Source organism: Panthera tigris, chromosome D2, assembly GCF_018350195.1.
Source record: "Panthera tigris isolate Pti1 chromosome D2, P.tigris_Pti1_mat1.1, whole genome shotgun sequence".
NCBI lineage: Eukaryota > Metazoa > Chordata > Mammalia > Carnivora > Felidae > Panthera > Panthera tigris.
Genome location: NC_056670.1, coordinates 44,460,272 through 44,477,301, shown reverse-complemented (window position 1 = coordinate 44,477,301; position 17,030 = coordinate 44,460,272). Strand labels below are relative to the sequence as shown.

At 57.0% G+C, this 17,030-nt stretch overlaps 2 protein-coding genes across 2 annotated transcripts; both read right to left on the bottom strand.

The window, feature by feature from the left end:
* Nucleotides 1-6,223: 6,223 nt before the first annotated feature.
* On the bottom strand, nucleotides 6,224-8,533 carry ADIRF (adipogenesis regulatory factor). The gene is made up of 3 exons (XM_007093144.3): nucleotides 8,394-8,533; nucleotides 6,619-6,681; nucleotides 6,224-6,416 (listed from the first exon to the last, which is right to left on the bottom strand). The coding sequence occupies exons 1-3, from the start codon at nucleotides 8,452-8,454 to the stop codon at nucleotides 6,313-6,315; spliced, it is 228 nt and encodes a 75-aa protein (XP_007093206.1). The 5' UTR covers nucleotides 8,455-8,533; the 3' UTR covers nucleotides 6,224-6,312.
* A 3,634-nt stretch (nucleotides 8,534-12,167) lies between these two features.
* On the bottom strand, nucleotides 12,168-16,840 carry SNCG (synuclein gamma). Its single transcript, XM_007093143.3, has 5 exons — nucleotides 16,505-16,840; nucleotides 15,647-15,688; nucleotides 15,205-15,332; nucleotides 12,709-12,780; nucleotides 12,168-12,466 (listed from the first exon to the last, which is right to left on the bottom strand). The coding sequence occupies exons 1-5, from the start codon at nucleotides 16,623-16,625 to the stop codon at nucleotides 12,446-12,448; spliced, it is 384 nt and encodes a 127-aa protein (XP_007093205.1). The 5' UTR covers nucleotides 16,626-16,840; the 3' UTR covers nucleotides 12,168-12,445.
* Between the last annotated feature and the right edge of the window lie 190 nt (nucleotides 16,841-17,030).

The window sequence follows — 17,030 nt, the reverse complement described above, 5'->3', positions numbered from 1 at the left end:
TGAGGGGCTGGGCTCCAGTGACTCCCGCAGGGAACATTACTGCCTGGATGAGTTGAAGATGACTCAGGTGGGAACCATCCCATCTTAGAAGAGGCCTGGCTCACCCTGCACCCCAGCAGAGCAGCCCTTGAACACAGGCACCTGTCCTGAGACAGAAGATCAAGTCCAGCCCCTGGGGCAGGACCATCAGGCCTTCAGAGGAGCCAACTAATCCTCCAAGTGGAATTTGTGCAATAACCCAGTTTGGCAAAGGATCAACTGGCTGCATCATCAAGTCACGGTGAGCCAATTTCTCATATGACAATTTGCCAACTTAGCAATTACCAGTTCTGAAAAATAAAAATAAATAATGCTTATTTTAAGTGTTCAAATACTCAGGGCTGTCTTACGTCTAAAGTGATAACTTCTTGTGTGATCTGAACTATGGTTGCCTGTCCTCCTTCCGCTTTCTCCTCCTTCTGCTTCAGGGATTTGAGCTCACAGTATATACTGAGCACACATACCCTGCACACACCGACCCCTCCCAGCCACAGGGAACCAAATCCTGACTCCTGGAGATGTTTTGTGGCCCCTCGGCATGTCAACATCACACATCCATGGATGTCAGTCAGGATTCTGTTGGAGATCAGGGCACATCAAAGGGGTTCCTAAGGAAGGGACTGTTCACAAAGCTGTGGGGAGACTTAAGAGAACCAATAAAGGATGGCAAGGTGCCTGGGGACCAGTCATGGTGACAGTTGTCACCACCCTGGGCCTGGAGGGGTAAGGGTAAGGAGCAAGGCCATACAGATGCCAAGGAGAGCTGTGGCTTTACAAGAAGGTCATTCGACAGGAGCAGCAGCAGAGGAACCCAGCCCCTCCCAAACCACGTCAAGCAAGGAGGGTACATGGGGAACAAATACCTCTCCTCTCCCTCTGTGACCTAGCCATGTGTCACCCATTGGCTGAACCCAACTGGGACTAAGGGCGAGAGAGCCCTGGTGATGCAGTTCAGGAGGACAGGTTCCTGGGGCAAGGGTAGGGAGGAGCAGGCAGACAGTGGATATGGATTCTCTGTAAACAGAATACCAGCTCAGCCTGCCAGACTGCCAGGTCTGGAGGCAACAGGGCAGCAGCTTAATTCTAAATAGTCCCATTTCTCCTTCTTGAAACCATATGAAGGAGGAGGGGGGGAAGGAGGAGGAGGAGGAGGAGGAGGAGGAGGAAGGCAGCCCATCATCAACACACACACACATCAAATTTCTCTTCAGAGAAGCTGGGAAACCATGCAAATCCAGGAGCAGGTGAGACCGGCAGAACCAATGTGGGAAGGCAGGCAAGTGCAGAAGAGTGGGAGAGACCCGGGGAGGGGGTGGGTGGTCTCAGGTGTTGAATGAGAACTCTTCGGGACAGAACTAAGAACCTGAGCAGGTGAAGGAGGAAGCAGAAGATGCCCAAGGATCTCCAGAGGTGTCAGACATAAGACCACCACCTTCCAAGAGTGAAGAGAGCCTTTGAAGAAACAAGGGCTAAACAAACCCCTGGAGGCTGCAACTGGGAAAAGAGAAGGCTGCCCGTAGAATCTTCTAAAAGTCAGTTTGGTTCTAAGAGACAGAGGGGTGGAGGGGTCGCGGCTACACAGGTGAGTCCAGCACTTACATGAAAAAGGGGCAGGCTCCTGAGCAGAGGAGTCTGGGTGAATCCCCTGCCCCTACCCCCAACCCAGACTCCCACTGCCATCTGGGAAATGCCACTTCAGATTTGAACTTCAGATTCCTGACAGCCTCCAGCATCAGGAATACAAGGGTTTTACGATTAATAGGGTAGTTTCTGTCTTCCAACTCAGTGTTAATTGAGTTAGAAAAGTAATATAGTTTTCCTGTCTTCCTCACCCAGACTCCCCTGACGGGGGTGTTCACATCTTACACAACCACAATACAACGATCAGAAGCTGGGAATTAACATTAGCATATTTAGCTAAATTAAAATCTAAATTTAGTCAATTTTAACTAAATAAATTAAAATTATTTCAATACTAATAAAAAAAAGTTTTTATTTTAACTTTTTAACATTTTTAAAATAGAAAATGCCAGGGCGCCTGAGTGGCTCAGTCGGTTGAGCGTCTGACTTCAGCTCAGGTCATGATCTCGTGGTTCATGTGTTTGAGTCCCGCATCAGGCTCTGTGCTGACAGCTCGGACCCTGGAGCCTGCTTCAGATTCTGTGTCTCCCTTTCTCTCTGTCCCTCCCCCCTCAGGCTGTCTCTCTCTCTCTCAAAAATAAAATAAACAGTAAAAAAAATTTTTTAAATATTAAATGCCACACACAAAAATAGAACACAATGAATCTTCATGGATACATTGCAATAACCCAAGAGGCCTAGCTATAACAATTATGAGCTCAGACCCCAAGTCTTCCTAGTCCATCTGTAAATATTTTATTCTTGAGGAACCTTCTATTTTTTTTAATGTTTATTTATTTTTGAGAGAGAGAGAGAGAATGAGTGGGGGAAAAGCAGAGAGAGAGGGAGACACAGAATCTGAAGCAGGCTCCAAGATCTGAGCTGTCAGCACAGAGCCCGACACAGGACTCAAACTCATGAGCCGTGAGATCATGACCTGAATCGAAGTCAGGCGCTTAACCAACTGAGCCACCCAGGCGCCATGAGGAACCTTCTAGCAGACTAATTCCAACCAAGTAACAGATAGCAAAACATATTTTAGCAACAGGAATAGCAGAGAGCTTATAATATTTTCAGTTGCAGATCTAAGAGAAAACAAAGGTGTGGCTCAGGGTAGAGGAATGGAATGTAAATGCTTTCAAAAAGTAGAAACTAGAGAGGCACCTGGGTGGCTCAGTTGGTTGAGCGCCCGACTTCGGCTCAGGTCATGATCTTGCTGTCCGTGAGTTCGAGCCCCACATCAGGCTCTGTGCTGACAAGCTCAGAGCCTGGAGCCTGCTTCAGATTCTGTGTCTCCCTCTCTCTCTGCGTCTCTTCTGCTCATGCTCTGTCTCTCTCTCTCTGTCAATAATAAATAAACACTAAAAAAAAAAAATTTACAAAAAGTAGAAACTAGAATGAGACAAATAACAACCAAAAAGGAGAAAGAAAGAGAAAAAGAGAGAAGGGGGTTGAAAGCAGAAAATAGAAAACTCTGCTCCTTGTCTCTCATAAAATTTGCAATTCGACAGGAATCAGAGCTGAGAAGTCAAGTGGAACCAAAATGGAACCTGCCCTTGTCTCTCTTTTTAGTGACCTTGCGTTTAGCTAGTTGAGGAAGTAGAACCTGGAGAATCAAGAATCATTTGGAGGAACTGCTAATGGAAGAATTGCTCTTTGGATCCTTGACCAGGACCCAAAGGTAGAGTGGCCACGGTCTGGGCTCAACTAGCCTCATGACCCTCATGGAGACAGGCCTGGGCTCCTATAGGCTCCCATGGGCTCCCCTGGTGTTGCGCCCACTGTGTCCCAGACGTGTAGCAAAATCAAGTTCAAACTGGCCTTCCCCCCCATTCCCACGGTTTGCAATGTTGGGAAGAACAGAGGCACATAGAAACAGGCATTTGCATGGTACATGGGGCATCAGGAATGTGGAAGGGGCTGCACCAAAGAGACGGCACCCAGGGTTCATCTGACAATATGCAAACTCATTGTTATCTGGTAGGAGAACCAAAGGAGGTCAGGCTTGTGTTCATTTAGCAGATGTTGCCAGAGCACCATTCTAGGCACTGGCGTGCACTCATCAGTAGAAGGAACTTGGTTGCAGCCCCATGGACAACCATCAGAGAAGCATACTGGAAGGGTCTCGTTAGAATAACTGTGGAAAAGGAGGACAAGGTATGAGACTGTATCAGCGGTTGCTGGACCCATCCTGAGTGTGTGTGCATGTTGGAGGATGGACAAGGGAACTGAGATCTGAAGAATGAAAAAGTAGGAGCTCTAGACAAGAATGGTTAATGGAGGAGGACAGAGAGTGGTCCAGGCAGTAAAAATAGCACATGCAAAGACCCTGTGGTGAGCAGCAACATGATGTCAAGGGAAATGGAAAAGGGCCAATGTGGTTGAGGCAGAGAGGGCCAGGGTGTTGAGAGAGGAGGCTGGGGAGGCGGGTGAGGCCGGCCAGTGCAGGATGCTGGCTGGCATCCAGGTAACATGGGGATTGAAGCTTTTGTTTGTAAGACAAAACCTGATTCACAGTGGCTCAAACAATGAGGGAAACTGCATCCTCTTGCTAGCATGGCAGGCTGAAAGACTGGTTAGTTTAGGGACTGAATAAAGTTGTGTTTTCCTTAGGCTTGTTTCTCCTGTGGTTACATGTGGCTGGCACAGTTCTAAGCATCATTTCCAGCCACAAAAATGTCCGGTGGAAGAGGGGGGACTGTTTCTTCCTTTGTCTGTCTTTTTCTGAGGATGGAGAATATTTCCTAGAAGCTCCCAGGCCCTCAGATGTGACCTCCCTTCTCCTTGGCCAGAGCTGGGCCCCACACCCATCCCTAAGGCAATCTCCTGGGGAGTGCAGGATGAAAAGGGATTGCTGGACCCACGAGGATTTCTCTCTGAGTCACCAGGGGAAGGACTCACACCAGAAAATATGTGTGGGCTCTGCCACCCCAGCCCATGGGGTCTCCCCCAAGCTGTGCACCCCCCTCCCCAGGTGGTCTCTCCTGACCCTGGCATTCACTCCTTGGAGGCAGGGGCCCCTGGAGATGCTGGAAGTGCCCTCACACTACCCAGGTGTCTCTTTGAGGACCTTCTCTTCGGACCAGAGGGAGCAGCCTTGGCCCATTTTGCAGATCAAGCGAGGCCTTCTTTCCGGTACAGTCAGTAATAAGGAAACAAGAATGGAAGCTGGTTTGGCCCCCGGGTGAGGATGGGAGACGCTGACGGGGAGCGGGAGAAGATCTGTGGCCGGCCTGGGAGGGTTCTCAGGTTGGAGAAGAGAAAGGTCGCTGGAGCAGAGCTGCACCCACAGGGACACCTGGGCCTGGGCGGGGCGCCACACGACGACACTGCTCCCTGCTGGCGGCCGTGCGAGGCCTCCCATGAAGCCGGCCTTGTGTCCACGAGTGAGGGGAGACTACTCTTTTCTCTCTTATCTGCCCAGAATTGGGACGTGTCATTAGTATCTTTGAATGGAAACGGCTTGGCTACGTACGTGCTCGTCCAGAGAGAATAAGATCCTCACGGGTGGAGGGAATAACGTGAGCAAAGGCTCGGAGGTGGGTAAGGGGAACGCGGTGTGGCAGGGGGTCCGGATGGAGGGGGCCGCCAGCGCCAGGCGCCAGGGCTGGGCCTTATCCTGTGGCAACTGTGAGTCACCCTGCAGCGGGGCGTACCGGGGCTGGTGTCGCGTGCGTGGACACGTGCTGGGGGGGTGGGCTAAGTTTGCGGGAAGTCTAGTCCCTCTAGGGACCCTGTGGCACGAAAGGGCAGGCCTCCATCCTGGAACAGAAAGTCCTGGTACTTCCGAGCGGGAAGGGGTGCTCACGGGAGGGGGTCGCGCGCGCACGTACACCGCCCTGTAGCCCACTGCAAGCCCACGTGCACCACCCCCCGCGCCGCTGTTCCTCCCCCAGGGGGCGTGTCGTGGGCGGGGCTACTCTCGGCTGCAGCTCCGAACCAGCTCCAGTCCAGCCGCGGGGTGCGGCGGCTCCTGGCTTGTCCTAGCCTTCTCGGTCCTGCCCGGTGACTCACCGCCGGGTGGGGCCGGCACACAAACACCCCGCGGGCGGGGACCGGGGTGCGGCGAGGGCTTTAAGTGCTGCTCCTGCGACTCTGCGTCGTCCCCAGAGATCCCGCCACCTGAGGTCCTCACAGGATCCCAGCGAGGGAGCCCCGGTGCTCGCAGCCTCCAGGCGCAGCTAGCGGGGAGAAGTTCCCGAAGCCCCAGCCCTTGAGGCCCCTATTCCCCTGCCCTGAGCTGAGCCCCTCGAGCATCTAGGGACCAAGTATCCCCTCCTAGGAGGCGCGGGGTTCCTGGAGCTGAGGGAGCGATTTGGGAACGGGGACCGGGTGGCTCCTGAACAGAACGGGAGGCACACATACTTCATTGAACTTCGGATAAGGGAGCATCTGGATTTGCGGTTGAGACCATGAGAAAAGAATTCTTGGACAGTTCGTCTGGGTTTCCGAATTTGGAATGCCAGAACTCTGGATGTCGGGGCTGGGCTTCTGCACACTGTGCAGGGCAGGGGCGAGAGAGGGCTGGGCCCGGCTTGTGGGGAGGAATGAAGTGGACAGGAGGTAGGAACATGTGCTTTAATAAGGCAGCAGGCCAAGGGCCTGCCAAAGCCCAGGGGCTGGAGGGCAGTCACCCATGTCTCCCTTCTGTCGTTATATGAGGCCTAATTTTTTCCCAAAACCTGAGAAAGTCTCAGAGGCCTGGTTAGCAGTCTTGTCGATGGTTTCCTGGGTGGCCTTGGCCACCTGGTCCATGGCTGGGGAAGGAAAGGAGAAAGCAGGTGAGGGCCAGGCCCTGGGAACCAGAGTCCTCTAGGGTTAGCCTGGCCTGGGTCCCCATCCCCAGGAAGCAATGTGGGCAGAGGGGCTTCAGAGTGGAGGGTATGTCTGGCTGAGGGCTGAATAGGGTGGGGAGTGTTCTGGGGCTGCCCGCCCTCCTGCCCACCAGCCCCACCAGACCTTTCTGCCCTGCTTCTGTGGCTTGGTCCACCACTTGCTGGGCCGATGATCCTGCCGCAGTCACTGGAACAGAGAGATGTGGCCCTTAGCCCCTATTGAGACACTGCCGACCACAGGGGCCCCACCATTGCCACCTCTGTCTGTTCTCTAGAGTAGTGTGTCCTACAGGCCCAAGGGATGGATGCCATCAAAGTAAAGTCCTCTGACTAAAAAGTCCTGTGCCAGTGAGGCATAGGGGCCCTTTCCATGCCTCTGGGGTATTCTTGTTTATTTATAACTCTAGGCTCCTCCCCTCTGGACTGCTTCTCTCTTCATCTCCAGGATTGCAGAGAAAACATCCCAACAGAGGCTGTAGCTGGCATCTGGGTTGTGGCTGCTCCTGGGCACCGCCCGGGAAGAACCCTGTCCCTCTTTCACAATTTCTCCCCCAGAAGCCTGGCCCAGATGCCTGAATTCCCACCTCCAGTGCACAGGGGCCCCACCCTTGCAAGGCCCTTTCACCACTGCTTCTCTCCCATGCCTCTCCCCAGAAGGCACACAAACAATGATGCTGGTGCCTCTGTGGGCATGCAACTTAAGGCATTAGGAAATGAAGTCCAGAAAGGAGGTGACACTTCCAAAGTCAGGCCATCTCCCCTGGACCAGAGTTTGTGCCTGTGGTGAACAGGGCTTCCAGGGGCTCAAGTGGGTCCCACCTGCTAGGGGAGCAGACAAGTGGCTCCAGCCTCCAGAGACCTGACTCATTCTTGCAGCTGAACCAGAAAGAAGCTGCTTTTACTCAGACCCTGGGTCAGGGAGGTGTAGGGGGGTCAGGCAGGCCCGGGGTCTGTGGCTCACAGAGGCTCCTGTGGGTCCTTATATGACAGAACCAGTAGGGGCCACAGAGAAGGAGCTTTTGCACCCAATTTACAGATGGGGAAAGTGTGGCCCAGAAGAAAGGGTCTTGTAGACAGGCTTCCTGGTAGCATTTTAGTTTCAGGGGAGCAACTGTGGGCATTCCCTGGGGTACTGATGAAGGAGGGGGTTAGTTTGGGTGTTGTCTGTTCGTTGGGATATGTGCAGCACAAATTGGGAGCTGGAGTCCCAGGAGAGGCCGAGCTGGGCTGGAAAAGCCACAGCTGGTGGGCCTTAGGGCAGATGTCTCCACACATTCCCTAATCCCAGTCCACCCTATGCCACCCCAGCTGTGTAATCTCAGGTCCCAGGAGGAAAGAGCTGGAGGTGGAGAAACAAGGCTGGGGACCTACCTTCTGAGGTGAGGGGTGAGAAGGCCCTCTGGGTGAGGACTTAGAAGGAAATGATTTTTTTCGGTAGGACGGGGGAGGTAGGGGAACTCAAAGCCGGGTGGTGGCAGGAGGAGCCCCTTCTGCCATCCCATCCCGTCTAGTGCGCCTCTGAGACCCCAGCGAACAGAGATGGATCTCTCGGTGCATGGGGTGTGAACTGCGCTCTCTCCGTGGACCTTCACCCTCCCCTAAGGACCGAGGTGGGGCTCCTCACGATCGGGGTGTGGCCGCTCCCCGCCCGCGCAGTCTCTTTATATTGGCTTCTGGCAATGCCCACATCGCCCCGAACTCCTGGTGCACCAATGTTTCCCCACCTCCCTCAAGGCATCATCCCTTGGGCTGGGCGGGGTGGGCGTCCTGCCGGATCCCTGCATCTCAAGGGAGGGCCCTCAGGACCCGGAGCGGCCCACCGACTTTCGGGATGCGTAACCCAGGACTTCTGCCTCCGTGAGTCCCTGCAAGTGCCCCGGGTCGCAGCACTGTCCTCACCTGCTTCCTGGGCCACCCCCTGCACTTGCTGCTTCAGGTCCTGCAAGCTCTTGCTGGCCATGACTGCCGGGGGTCTGCGAGGTCGTCAAGGATAGCTGCAGCGAAGTTGGATCCTGTTCACCTTGGCTGCGACCGAAGCTCCAGCTCTGGTTTTTAAGGCGCCCCAGGGCTGTCCCGCCCCGCGCGGGGCGTTTCCCAGCAGACCGCCCCGGGGACTGACTGGGCCTTGCTCCAGCCTCCATGGACTGAGAACACATCCTGGACTCAGGCCGGCCGTGGTGGGAAGGCGGTGCGGGGTCTGAAGAGGGGCACGGGGCTGCAGGGGGTGGGGGTTGGATCAGGGGTCCACAGAGGGGCAGGAGTGGAAGGGGGCACACACACCAACAGCCTCCACATCGGCCCGACCCCTTGTCCCTAACCCTGAGGATCCGGTGGGCGCTGGGTGAGCGCCAGGTCAGAATCTCAAGGCTGGAATTGACATTAATAATAGCAGCTGCCTTTTATTGAGCATTTACCTTGTGCCAGGCTCTGCCCTCAGGCTTTTCAGCCTCTTGTATAATCTTTGTAACAACTTGGTGAAATGAGTTCATGAACTCACCTGGCAGGGACTCGAATCCACGTGGGTGGGCTGTAAACCCTAGGGCCCTGACAACAGGCAACCCAGCTGTCCTCACACACTCAGCCTGGACACTGTAGAATGGCCGTCTGTCCTGCCGCCACTGGGACCAGGCAGGCTCAGGACGGAGAGGGTCGAGTAACTCCCTCTCACAGAGAGCCAGTCACTGGCAAGTGCTCCTGGGGGAGGAAATAGCCCAAAGTGGAGGGGGAACAACGGAAGGAACTGCAGGTGCGCCCAGCCCAGGGCGCAATCTAAGGTCACCAAAGCCCAACGAGTTAGGCAGGAGGCGAGGCTCAGAGAGGGCAGGGACGTACCCCGGTCCACACAGCGAAGAAGCGGATGGCCAAGCCTCAGACTGCTCAGTTAGCCTTTCCCTGGATGGAGTGCACGCAGGACAGACGTGGTGGCCACGCGGGGGCGCTGGGAGAGGGGTTAGAGACCTGGGCGTCAGCAGGGGAGCCAGAGATCCCGAGGACAGCAAAATGACCCAAGAGCCGTGACCCCCTGGAGCTCAAGTGTGCACGTAGGGCCTCCACTCCACCCTGCATTCTCCCACTCTGGAGCCCGCCTGCGCAGCCTGGAGGCCTCCACCGCATACCCTTTCTGCTGTGGGTGCTGCATCTTAACCCTCCCTTTATTGCCTGCCCTCTGATTCTTCCTCTCCGGGCCTGTCTCTGCGTCTCTGTGGAAGCTTCTCCTATTCTGGAGCTCTGGGGAGGCCTCCCCTATCCAGGTCCACTCCGCTAGGGCATGCCCTGCCTCTAACAGTTGGTGGCGGGGAGAGGGTGGGGGGAGGCGGCAAGGAGAGGCCCGGGATAAACCTGGGAGCGGCAGCTGCGGTGTGGGATGTCTGGAGGCACGCGTGCACACACAATGAGAAGGATTAATGGAGATAAGGGCAACCCTGGTCAAGTAGAAGGGGCAGGCACTGAGATCAGAAGCGGGGAGGGGACACCACGCCCTGAAGAATCCAGCCCTGCCACTCCCCCGCTCTTCCTGGCCTCTGGCAGGGCCAAGCCCAGAGCCCAAAGGCACTGCAGGAGCCAGATTGCTGCCTGGGGGACTCCCCGGAGACCAGCCTAGCCCCTGCCCTCCTGAATTCCCACCAGTAGCACCAGTCTCTTTGGCCAGAAGGGTCTTTTCACTGCAGCAGTGAAAATAGCAGTGACTATTAAAGTTATTCAATGCCGGTGCTGGTCCCAGTGGGCAAGAACAAGACAGGGAGGCACAGTCTGGCCCAAGCAGGTGACAATAGAGACAGCTGGTGGTTCTAAAGCAGCAGGCACTGCAGTCATACCTCTAGGGTTCAAATACCCCTTAGGGCAAGCCCATCTCTCTGAGCCTCAGTGTCCCCATCCTTGATGGGGAGGGGGAAGACTATAACAGAATCTCCTCAAATGCTATTGTGATCATTTAAATGGACTGAAGGATGTCCAACACTCAGCCCAGCACCCCACAGTTCACCTGGGGCTTCTCAGGTGAGGAGAGGGGTAGGGAGAGATCAGTTGTTCCTCTAGCGAAGTCACGTGCAGCTGCAAGAGCAGAAAGCGCGTAACATGGGTTTAAAGGCTAAGAGCACTGCAGGTGCCGTGGGGCAGGGAACAGGCTTCCTGGACAGGGCGAACCTAGATGTTTGGCATATGACCCCAGGAACAGGCCCTGAATATGTGTCTAGGGTGGAAGTCAAGCAGCAGGGACCCTCCCAGGTTCCTTCAGCTGAGGCAGAGGACACTGGGAGCCTGGTGATGCACTGTCCCCAGGGGCTGGGTCTAGGTGTCCCCTTCCCCCTGATACCTTATCGGGCTGGCTCCTCTCTTTCCCTTACAGTCCAAAGAGCTCTCAGGCACACCCAGGCCCCAGACGGACTCCTCCTGGGCATGCACAGGACTGCTTGTGTGCCTGCATCTGGGTCTGGAAGCAGGGAAACCCCTGACTGCCCTGAACCTCCTCCAGACCCTTCACTCCTCCCATGGTAGGTTTGGGGGTCTGGGGGACCCGCAGCCTCCTGCTCCTCTCAGCCTCCACAGCAGTGCGTGCCCATGGCCAGCAGACTGGGATACACTCCTGCTCGGCTGGGCTCAGCTGGGTTCCCAGCCCCCAGGGCTGCCTGGGACCCCTGCTCCCCACCCCTGAGGCAGTATGGGAAAGTGCTGTGGTCTCGGGAGTGTTTGCATCAGGATGTGGACTGAAGCTCTGGCTCTGGCATCCAGGGCTGGAGGCATGGGGCAAGTCACTTAGATGCTCTGAGCCCAAACCGTCTGGGCATCAAAGGGGATGCAATCCCCCCACTGCCTATGAGGAGCCCCCCAGGGCATGATGCCAATAGCCCTTCATGTAGCACACCTACCAGCCGGATCCCCAGGTGGTTTTGAAACATCTGCCATAAGCACCTGAGCCCACCCGGTCAGGGTGGCCGGAGCAGAGCATGGGACTTAACTGGGTGGCTCTGGAGCCAGGCCACCTTGCCTTCTGCCCGGTCTCCGCACCTCCTAGGCTCTGTGCCCTTGAGCAAGGTATTTAACCTCTCTGTTCCTCAGTTCATTCTCAGGAACACTGGGGTCACACCCCGGGTTTGTTCTGAGGATTAAATTAGGTAAAGAGCTCGAGGCTGGGAGGAGCTCACTTTTACTACTTTCGAGGCGGAGGCTCACTCTCCTGCATCTCAGCTGTCCTTTTTTCTAATGATACTTGACAGGACTTCGAGCCGAAGGACAGGAAAGCCCAGCTCCAAGCGGTGGGAGCTTGAGGCTGGGTGGGGCCAGGCAGGAGGAGCCGTGGGGTCACAACCTTTTGTGCTGAGGAGGACTCAGACAGGTCTTGCTATGGGTTTGCACTTTACATCTTTGAAAGTTACCATCTGTTCCAGGAGGGGTGTTAGGTTGTCTGGGGGAGCCAAAAGCAGGGCAGCTTCCTCTATTATAAAAGGCAACTGGTGCAGGGGCCCTGAAGGCAGTGCCTGTGTCAGAAGGTTCCCGAAATGCCCAGGGCATGCCTGGAGGGTACCTGGCTCCAGACCTGCTTCCCAGACCCACCAGCAGGCTGGCCTGGCTCCTGTTCCTCGGGGCAGGGTCAGGGGAAGGGTGTTGGGGGGGCAGTTGAGGGGGGGTGGGGGGTAGGAGATTTCTTCATGAATGAGGCAGCACAGTAAGGAAGCATGGGCATGTTATGGTCAGGAATGAGGACTTGAGTTTTATTTGGAATCATTAAAAACAAAAATTCACAGCAGCATCTGTGGGGTCAGAAGGACCAGGGGGCAAAGCGACTGATTAAGGGAGGTGAGGGAGGTGAAGGCAGTGTAGGAGGACAGGCCCTGTGGGTGGTCAGGTGTGGGAACATGGGCAACCCAGGTCACGCTCCAGGGCTGGGCAGTCCTCATGCCCGGTGGGGTCCAAGGCAGAGGGCTCTTCCTCCTCCATGGCTGACTTGCATCCCTCTAGTCTCCTCCACTCTTGGCCTGGGAGAGAGAGTGACCTTCACACACAGCTCCAGGCTCCCACCCTCAGTGGCCACCCTGAGTGGGGTGGGGCTGGGAGTCATCTCTGCCCCTCCGCCCTGAGGAGCCTTTCATGAAGGGACCTCACATTCAGGCTGAGGGGGCTGCAGAAGGTCACAAGGCTTCCCTGAGGGTTCGGGGGACCCTGGGAGGGAAGCAGGATTGCCCGGGTACCCTCTGGTCTCTGGGAGCCCAGCACCTACCTCCTCAGCCACTTCCTCTTCCGCTTTGGCTGCCTTGTCCTCCTGCGAGGGAGCTGGTTGCTCCAGGTCCTCCTGTGAGGGAGAAAAGGGGATGTGGGACAGGGTGGAGGGTGCAGAGGCCCCAGCTTCTCTGCACCCACGGCTCATCCACCTGGCCTCAAAGAGGAGCAGAGGCCCTTATCACCTTGCTGTATGTGGTGTGTCATCACCAGACTAACCAGAGGAGCGACAGAGCCTCACGTGAGGACCCACAGCAGGGGCTCTGATGATGCCGAGGTCTTATGGGGGCACCATGTATCTTGGAGCCCAGCTTCACACACCCCTGAACTAATGTGGAGTCTCTGGGCAGTCTGTGGTTGGGCCTTCTTATGGAGGAGGACTGGTGGGGTGGGGTGGAGTGAGGTGGGGGTGGGCCATGGCCCTGAAGCCCTAGGCCTGACCCCACCCTCAGTGTCCCTGCATCATATGATCACACACTCTTGTCCTACTGAGCCCCCAAATAGCCCTAGGAAGAGGGGTGTTTTTACTGTTCATACTGAGGCCAGGGAGGCCACGTATCCAGCTAAAAGCCTCACAGCTCAAAGCAATGGGGCTGGTAGAGATCAGGTTCGGCTTGCTCCAGGCCCATCCCTATCCCTAGTAGCAGCTTTCTCTCTCCCTGCCTCCTGGATGGGCTCCGGGCTCAAGCTGGTCCGGTTGGGGCCAGCAGGCATTATACAATCCTCCCCACTTCCTGTCTCCTACCACCTTACCCCCGCTCAGACACTTGCCTAAGGTGACCTGCCCGGGAGGTGGTCGAGTGACAGCTGTGGGCAGGGCCAGACTGGGTGATCAGCCTGGATCCCGGTCTTAGCACCAACCTCTGGAGGATTCTGCCATCTCCATGCTACTTCTGGGACATCCTTGGTGGATTGGGGCTTAAATGGGCACTGAACTCTGTCAGTCACAGTAGGGGCAGCTTTCCAGGCAAAGGGTAGGTGGCCACAGGCCAAGCCCTGCCACCCAAGGCAGATGCATGAGGCCAGTGGAATGAAAGGGCTGTCAGACAGGCAGTGCTGCATCCTTCTATGGTTCACTGGAGGAAGAGTTGTGACTGGTTTCTGGGTGTCACCAGGAAATGTCTCCCTTGGGGCAGCTACCCCCACTCCAGGCCCTGGGGTGGCTCCATGGGCTTACCAGCCCTCCTTCAAGGCCAGAGAGGAGTGCCCAGGCTCCCTCTCAGAGGCCCAGTGGCAGCCTGACCCCACCCCAGTGCCTCCTTTGCTCTCCCGAGCACCTATGGGTCCTGCCCGGAGGCACAGATGATGATGGTATAGTCTCCTGCCTCTGTTGGGTGCTCACCATGACCCAGGTGTAACAGTTTCGTGGGGGCCATTTCCCTGCACGATCACACAATGTCATAATGAAACGGGGACGGTCACCCCCTCCCTTGTTACAGGTGAGGTAATGGAGGTGCCAAGGGGTTAAGTAGCTTCCCAAGGTCATATAGCTGGCAAGAGGCAGAGCTGGGAATGAGCAGACCGGTTGCCAGCTCCAAAGACGTGGAGAACCTGTGCTGGCCCCCAAAGTGGACGCCTAGGCGCTGCCTCCTGGCAGGGGGGCCCCCTCCCCTTCTTCCCATCTGCTCCCTGAAGCAGGGGTCCTCATTGCTGGGTGCCTCAGAGCGGCCCATGCCTGGCCCCCATATAAACCGGGCTCCCACCACGGCCTCACACTCATGCAGAATCTCTCCGAGCACAGGCCCTGCAGCCAGGCTGCCCTGGGAACCCCAGGCTTGCGGGACTAGCCCCTGGGACCTTGGGCACATAACGTAACCTCTCTGGGCCTCATTTCCACACCCGGTCTCTGCAGATTCTGTGCCGATTGAATGAGTTAATACGTGTAAAATGCTTCAAGCAGAGCCTGCTCTGTGGTGGGTGCGGGAATAGCTCGCCTAGCGGGCCTCCACCTCCTGGGGGCGCCCAACTGTGCCTGCGCCCTCTGCACCTGGCAGCCCACGGGGGCACATGCCCTCGCCCGTGCACAAAAGTGGAAGGCGGGGTCAGGACCCTCGCTGCTTTGTCACGAGGGGGCGCTGCTTCCCTGCTCCTCCCACCAGGCCCTGGAGGGAGGCTGGACAGCAGGCCGGTGGGCGGTGACTTTGGCAGCTCCAGCCTGGTGTCTTCTGCCCCGGAGGCCGCCTGTCACTGCGTGAGGCCCACAGCACCCTGCTTTCACTAGTGAAATGTGGTACCTCCCAAATGCGGAGCCTCAAGAGGACGTGGTTTTGAGCCTCACTTTCCAGGTGGGCCCCAAACTGCCCCCCTCACAAGAGGAATTATGAGGGTTCTAGGTGTTAATGGGTGTGAGAAACACCAAGCACAGACCATGGGCCCCCTCAATCTCTGCTTCCCTATATGTCATGAGGCAATACTGCTTTCTCCTCAGCTAGCCTCTCTGGGGCCCAGGAGAAAGGATGAGACTGGCCCGAGAGCCAGGGTCAGGACTGGATCTCACCTTTCGAATCACTCCGGAGGTGATGGCGATGTTCTCCGCCTCCTCCACCGTCTTGATGGCCACTGTGTTGACGCTGGTGACCACGGCCTCACTCACAGCATTGGCCTGCTCCTTGGTCTTCTCAGCCACTGCAAGAGGACTCTGGCTGGCCGTGGTCCTGACCCCTCCTTGTCCGGGCCTGGCCTGCCCAAGTCAGGCTGAGCAACCCCTTTCTCAGGGCGCTCAAAACTCTGCCTCTACTGGAGGCCCTGGACTGCGCCTTTCTCTGACTCCGGGGGAGCCCTGATGCAGGAGGGGCACCCTGGGTCTATCTAACCTCATGTACATGTACAGCTTAGGCTTCTAGTTGGAGGGTAGGAGGACCCTGGGCTTGAGCCTTCAGTACCAGGTTGCAGTCCCTGGAGGTCCCAACCCCCATATCCCCTGGTCCTGGGCCCCTTACCTGAGGTCACACTCTGCACAACATTCTCCTTGGTCTTGGCTCCTGGGGAGGAAATGGAGGCGTCAGCCTACTCCTCCTGGTGTTGGGAGCAGGGTGGTCAGGGCAAACACACAGAACAGCTGAACAAGCTGTGGGGTTAGTAGGGGGGTGAGGTGGTGTCTGGGGGCCGGCAGTCCCTTCAAAGGCTGCTTCCTGCTGTGTCTGGAGGAAGGGGATGGATGGGAAGTGGATAGGACAGGACAGGGGGATGAGAGAGACCAGGCCTGAGGTAGGGTCCAGGCCCACCTGGGTGTGGTCTGGGCCTCGGAAGCAGCAGCAGGACGGAGCTGAGTCACCAGCTTCCGAGGGGCTGAAGGGGGTGGGGTTGCACAGGACACTGGGGCTCAGGCTCCTCTCCCCTGCTTACCCTTCCCTCTGAATAGGGTGGGGACCTGGGGCTCTGCTGCTGAGCACCTTCCTGCTCTAGGCTCAAGCTGGCTTCTTATCTGAGCACAAGGGCCTGGAGGGGATGCTGGAGTGGGGGACACTGGTCTGCATCTGTGCACTCGTGTGTGTGTGTGTGTGTGTGTGTGTGCAAACAAGCGTGTCTGAAGGCCGAGTGCCCCTCTTGCTGTTCTCCTTCAGAGACCCTGGAGCCCTGAGGAGGTCAGAGCAGACACTGTGGGGTGTGGGGGATGGTATGCAGGGGGATGGGGTGCTCCAGGGCGTGGAGACCCTGACCCAATGGCCAGGGCCTCATCCCCACCCAAAATGCCCCCCTGGGGCTGGGGGAGAAGGTTGGCCTAGGGTAACCGGGCACCCCCGCCTCTGGCCTCCCGGCCGCTGCACCCTGCCACGCCCTGCTTCACCCAGACTCACCCACATACATGACCCCCTCCTTGGTCTTCTCAGCTGCTTCCGTCACCCCTTGCTTGGTCTTCTCCACAGCGCCCACCACACCCTCTTTGGCGATGGAGAAGCCCTTCTTGAAGACGTCCATGGTGGTGGGCAGTACCAGGAGCCTGACTCTTCCAGTGAGCTATGGCTAGAGCTGGCAAGAACGCTGCTGCAGCCGCTGTCCCCGCTGCTGCCGCTGCCTCTTATTGACGCCCATGAAATATTGATGATGCGGCGGCGGCTGGCTGGTGGGAGCTCAGCCAACAGGCCAGGGAGGGCGGGGGAGGAGGCCTGCCCTCACTTTCTCCGGGGGTTGGGCAGTGGGGTCCGGCTCCCCTGGCCCCTGCTGCCCAGCCCTTCCCTCCTGCCCCCTGCCCTCCAGGGAGTGGCGCAGGGGGCTGGACACATCCTAATCCATCACTGTCCCTCATTCATTCGCTGCCCTGCCCACCCACAGCCTGGCTGAGTGCTCTCAGGCCTGGGGCTGTTGCGTCTGTATACATCTGGG